Here is a 6,467-nt window from a genome sequence, read left to right as displayed (position 1 = left end):
AAACTCTGGCTTCAGCCCTAATGGGCAATATTGCAGTGGACCGTTCATACGCAGCCCAGCTCACGCTCAACCTTCCTGCTTCTGTGGACATTCACACCATGAACCGAGGCTACCATTCCACTTAAAAGAACGGTGGTATTCCCTGGAGTCTCCCTCTCTATCTCAGTGTATCCCCACACTACAAAAACGCAAGTATCATGCACTGTGGCCAGTGATGAGAGAGTGACTTCATGCTCGCTGCAGATTCTGGGTTGATGACACAGAGTTAGAGGCTATGTTGTGAATACTACTGTCAGTAAAATTTGAATACAGTGATTTAAATTGAAATAATTTCTTTTGTGATTAGATGAACTTTAAGTTGGACGCTATCCGCAGTTGAGTTCCATACAGGTGTGTTTAATATCTCTATTTCTGTGTGAGATCTAACGCAAACAACAGAGATCTAACCTGATCTAACAAAGATCTAACCAACTGCATATGTTTTGTTCAAAAATTTTGATATGGGGGGGCTAACCCGGCTGAGGTAAACAACAAACATCAGTGCACCTCCACCATGTTTGACTGTAGGGACTGTATTTTTTTTCTTTAAAGGCCTCATTTCTTTTTCTTAAAACAGTAGAATGATGGGCTGCACCAAAAAGCAGTCATTTTGTTTCCTCTGTCTACAGCATATTCTCCTAAAATGATTTTGGCTTCCTCAGGTGAGTCTTGGCAAACTCCAATCTGGCTTGTTTATGTTTCTGTGTCAGCAGTGGGGTCCTCCTTGGTCTCCTACCATAACGTCCCTTTTCATTCAAATGGCGATGTATAGTGTGAGCTGACACAGTTGAACCCTATGCCTGAAGGTCAGCTTGAATTTGTCTGGAAGTTGATCGAGGGTCTTTATCCACTATTCGAACAATCCTTTCTTGCAATCTTCGATCAATTGGTCTCTTTTGTCCACGTCCAGGGAGATTAGCTACAGTGCCATGGGCTGTAAACTTCTTGACAATGTTGCACACAGTGGACACAGGAACATTAAGATCTCTGGTGATGGAATTGTAACCTTGAGATTCTCCATGCTTTTCCACAAAAACTTGGAATGCAATTATTTTCTGCAATTTAGAGAAGGTGCCAATAATTTTGCTCAGTCCAAATGTGCCAGTTTTGGCTTTTTTTCTCCACTTTTTTGTGTCATACTATTTGGGGGTTTTTAGTTGTTTTTTTTTGTGGTGGGCCATGGTAATGACCTGAAATATACAGCTACATTTAAAAAAATGTTTTTATACTATTTTGTGCCAGTTTTCCTTTGATAATACAAATCTGAGATGTCCATTAACATAGACCACCAAATTTGTCCTGAAAAAAACAAAGTAAAATTAATGGATCCTCTTCACTCTAACATGTTTAACCCAATAATGGACTTCGTCATAGTCTAGGACTAATATGACTAAGCCCATTATTGGTTGAAACATGTCAGAGTGAAGAGAATCTACGGTGGGACGATGTGTACCTGTGTGCTACAATCATTTTTTGTGGTGTACGGCCAAGCTTTTTTTCTGTGAGTAACTGCTGATGCTGGAGCAAGAGAGGCTTGGCCGGTGTGTACCCACCACTCTCACTAGTACTGCTGAGAAGGATCGGTGATATTGGGGTATGCAAGTTAGTTAACCCAAATCCCATGCTTTTAAATTGTGCTCAAGTGCCTGTAGCTCGATGCATGGAGCTCAGAAAGGTATATGAACTACCTTTTGAAGAAGAATAGAGCATTTGTTGTCCCATAGACTTCAATGGGAGCACCCTAAAAATGCCTGAATACACCTGAGAATGAGCGTCTTTCAAAGCTAAACAACCATCTCTTTTTCTTAGTACCTAGCGTTCTATTAGCTAAAGCAAAAACGCTCAAGCCTAAATATGCCTGAAAAAAGTGCACAAATGCAGAAACAAGAACTCCAAAATCGCCTGTAAGCGCTTATGCTTAGACGTCAGACGTGAATGCAGCCTAAAGAGGGATACAGATGTGAATGTAGTTTTAGGGCTTTCCACAAGAAACAAAATTAATCTTCTTGAGTGGAGGTCATTTTTGAATGTAGTGTATAATGGATTATATACTATTATGTCCACTTTTTCATGTGTTGATGCCATTTCATTGGTCTTTTTATACTTTAGAGTCAGTCACTAGAGGGCTCCCCTAGCTTCACAAACAAAGTGATAACTAAAGCAGAGATTCTAAAGTTAATCCTAACTTCTTATGTTCCGCATAAGAAAATGATGCATGCTGTGTTAGTGTGGGCAGAGTCACATGCAAAAATTCCAACATCAGCTGAGATCATACACATTAGAGTTGTAAATGATTATTCTCAGAAATAAGGGAAAGCTGGTGTTTGACATGCTATGCTGTTTCCCAAACAATATGGGGTGGGAGATAATATAAACATACAATATATACCCAAGTTTATTGTATATGTACACTAATTACAATAAATGAAAGCTATGTTCTTTTATTTAGTTTACAAATGACTATGCATATTATTGATTATATTATCCTCATATGCCACTAAAATGGGTACACCTAGTATTTATTTATTATTAGTATGTACTTGCCAAACTCTCCCTAAATGCACAACCGCATACAATTAGAAATATATAGTATATATACCCTAAAGAGTTATTAAACCCTCATTTGTTTTTGCCTATATCTACTGCTAGCAAGCAGTAGATATAAGCAAAACGATGAAAAAAAACAAGCCTTTTTAAAGGGTTAATACTTAACTATGTCTCCGCCGCGCGCTCCCGTCCGAACATCTGACAATTTCTCGGGTGGCCGCAAAGGATCTTGGGGCGGGCCCATGAGCAGTTTAGATATTCGGCCGGGAGATGAGGAGAGACACAAGGTGAGTCTATGGAGGAGTGTGCACCCACAGACTCCGTGGGACATCAGAGTAGAGGAGGACAGAGGGGTCAGCGCTGGATTGGAGACCCACACCAGCGTTGAAGGGACAGCTGAAAACTCCTGGAAAGAAGAAGATGATCAGATTAAGAGGCATGATTTAAGGTAAGTCCTTACGTTAGCAGTGTGGGGGGGACACTTTTGCCTTTAATTCCTTTGAACCAGTCATGTGACAAGCCAGGTCCTTCCTCTTCTTGTCTGGCAGAGGGTGGTCACATAGTGATGTGTGGGAACCATTCTGTTCAGCAGTACACTGAGGACCCAGGCTGGTGGTATGATGTGCTCCCAGGGGGTGTCTATGACAGCCTGAAATAACAGGAAGTGGGTTGACCGACACTGAGCATCATACAGCTCGGGAAAAAAATGGAGCTGGACAACTGAGCAGTGAGTGTAAACAAGTCAGAGTCGTATGGAAGGGCAGTACTTTTTGCATCCTTTTCTAAACTTGTTGCCACTTTATGTTTTTTTTTTTTTAAACTTTAAAGTGAACCTAAACTTAAACTCCAGCTTTAATTCCACACAATTTAATAGGCGCTAATGTTATTATGCCATATTTTTGTCATTTTTAGGTGATCTTATGGAGCCAATCTTAATTTTCTGTATGACACCAGAAGATTATAGTAAATGGACTTATTATCTACAAAAGGTATTATTTATGTAAATGTTTTTTTTCTGTTTGCAAAGACACTGAAGCCCAGTTAAAGACATTTTTAAGTTCTGGATATAGTGTTGAAGCATCAAAACCTCTTTGTAAGTTTTTAATGTCCCGTGTCAGTGAAAACAGGTATAGCGCTCACCCCCTGAGGAGCCACTGAATGAATGGGTCTTCTATAGCTTATAGCTATCACACTGCGGCGCCGCCATGCCCCGGAACGCAGGAGGCTTCAATTATGCAATCCATTGCGTTCAGGCCACTAATTGAGCTGGAACGCATTGGAGATGGTGTGAACCGTCCCTTAATCTTCTAAATGTTAATGTGTGTTCAATTATTAGAGATAGGTTACAAACATTTTAGAGAAACAACTTTTTTTTTTAACTATTTGTTGCTAAAAGGAATGTAGATGGTCTCCAGTGTTCTATGCAAAATAGTTGTGTGATTGGAATATACCTGGAAAAACACAGCAGCAAGATGTAAACCGTTACATAGCTGCTGAGGCAAGTGGGTTAATTTTGGAAGTTAGCTCACTCAAAACGAACCTTTTATATCTGAGATTACATCTGATCCTTTTCATGTAATGCAACATTTTAGGTTTAGTGGCCTTTTCTATGCCTTTTATTATGGGTATAATAGGTACATTTCAAGCAAGATCTTTACCAGAATATATTTGCATTTTAGCCACAGCAATTGCACGGTGGTGTTGGCCTGCATCCTCTGCCTTCTGTGCCGCCCAAATATCGACAATAAGAAGAAAGAGTCTGGAAATTACTTCTGTGACATTCTTCCTAGACAAATGTCAAAGTGTGATAGACGTCAGCAGAAGAGGAAACCAACTGGAGGAGTAATGTTGACTCTCTGCTCTGTGTCACAGCTCATATACGTGATTGTAATGGTAGACTGTGTGAAAAGGATTGCAAAACAAAGAGGAAGTGGAAGTTAGAGATAGTTCAACAATGGATTAGAATTTATGCAGAACAATACCGAAGAAAAACAAATAAACAAGAAGATGCAGCGGGAGATAAAGTGACACTCATGTCTGTGGCTTCCTGACTAATTTGCCTAACATCTGCTAGAAAAATCTGTCAGCTGAGAAAAAATCAGTCAAAAATAAAAATGGTTTTACACCAATGACTTTCATCATAGGTGCAGATAGGAGATTGGTAATTAAAGGATTTCCAATAAAGCTGAACTCTCGGAAAGTCTCCAAACTACCCTTGCAGGGGGACTCTGCAAGGGTTAAATGCTCTTTCTTTTGTTGTCTGGGCGGGATAAAAAGGTTTTTTCATACCTAATACTGCACTCCCCTGGTAGCCGGCACTCTGCTCTTTTCTCTGACACTCCAAGTAGTGGGCAAGGCCTTGGCATCGTTGATTACAATTCAGGACTGCTGGTCCTAGGGGAACGTCAAAAATACGTTTTTCTTACCTTATCCTTTGCTCCCCTGGCAGCTTGCGCTCTGCTCTTTTCTCTTTGAATATGGTAGATCCCATCGCACTCCTGACAGGAAAGCCCCAAAGTGCAGGGGGGAGGGGGGAGTGGGTTCCAGAGCAACCTAAGATGCCTCTGCATGTCAGAAACTGTAACTGGTAGAAAGTCACTCACACTCCAGAAACTTTTGTAGTAAATCTTCTTTATTGACCATCAAAGTGACATCACCGCTCGCCCCGCCAACTGTTTACATTTGTCCAAAACCTGATGGGACTTGTGTGAGCCATGATTGGGCAAGTTATCATTACTTTGCTTGATCATGGCTCTCAGAGTGCACTATGCTGTGATTGGGTAAAGTCTTGCACCTGACCTGTGGTCAGGTGCATTGCTTTACCCAATCAGGGCTTCACAAGGCACTGTGCAGTGCGCAGAGCCTTGTGGAGCGCTCAGTGGCTGAACAGCCCGCCAAACGCCCTGATAGGCGTTCACCGAACACACAAACTGCCGATATTCAAGTTGAATGATGATTAATAATAACATAGATATGTCAGGTGTAAAATGCTGTGATTTTGAAATACTTACACTTGCAGAGCATTCACTTCCTGCTTTGAAAGTGCAAATTACTTCAGTTTGCCAATGTAATGCACACTGGCATTTATCTGTCATTGAAATTAGATTTCCTTCATGAAAAAAAAAAGAAAAAGAAAATAGCTGTGAGATCTTGCGAGATTATTCAATACAGCATGCACTGTGGATCGGTAATTTTGTTTTATCATATGCGCGAGAAAAGGAGAAGGAGGTGTGGCCGTGGTAAATAATGAATGATTTACCTTGCTGACGCAAGAAGAAGGCACGGAAGGAACGGTTTTTACCTCTCTAAACATGGCCGCCCGTTGCATTGTGGCGACGAAATGTAAACATTAAAAAAGGTATTTATAAAAGAGGAAAAAGCGTTTTAAACATGTTTAATTTTTCTTAATGCTTATGGGAATGTTTTTTGTAGATGTTCCATACTGCAGTGTAAAGGTCCGCTTTCATAGCCAGGGAAGAAGATTGAATAGAAATTGCCAAACTATTATAAACACTAAGTCTACGTATCATTTTTTTTTTTAAAGATCTATTTTTTGGACAGTAATCAGAGAGGTATTTATCCAATAAGGCAATTCCATTTCATCTTTATTCTTTTTTTTTTATTAGTACCATAGAAGAACTTTTCTGTTGGAGTCCAATATAATTTCTAGAGTAGAGTTCTAGAGCAGAAGTAGAATTCTTTTCTGTTACTCATTCTTATAATAGGGATTTTTAGATTCCGTATAATGATTATTTCACTAAAATCTGATTATGATCGGTTACTGCACTTTGTATCTTCTTATTGTATATGCTTACATCTCAGGAATCCAATAACAACATGCAAGACTAAGCTTAGGGCTACATGGATGGCTAGCACTGAAC

The 6,467-nt window shown here is 40.0% G+C and overlaps 1 protein-coding gene across 1 annotated transcript in view; it reads left to right on the top strand.

Moving 5' to 3' along the window:
• LOC108790632 (pleckstrin homology domain-containing family N member 1-like) overlaps positions 1-4,518 on the top strand; it is a 45,112-nt gene extending 40,594 nt beyond the window's left edge. Inside the window, exons 11-12 of the mRNA XM_018560939.1 lie at positions 3,499-3,575; positions 4,266-4,518. Of these exons, the coding sequence (XP_018416441.1) occupies positions 3,499-3,575; positions 4,266-4,334 (146 nt within the window). The 3' untranslated portion in view covers positions 4,335-4,518. The remainder of the gene's footprint in view (positions 1-3,498; positions 3,576-4,265) is intronic.
• Positions 4,519-6,467: the final 1,949 nt, after the last annotated feature.

This window comes from Nanorana parkeri, unplaced genomic scaffold, assembly GCF_000935625.1.
Source record: "Nanorana parkeri isolate BGI_ZX_2015 unplaced genomic scaffold, ASM93562v1 scaffold489, whole genome shotgun sequence".
In the NCBI taxonomy this organism is placed as follows: domain Eukaryota; kingdom Metazoa; phylum Chordata; class Amphibia; order Anura; family Dicroglossidae; genus Nanorana; species Nanorana parkeri.
The sequence above is the reverse complement of the archived record's forward strand: the minus strand, read 5'-3'. Positions and strand labels throughout refer to the sequence as shown.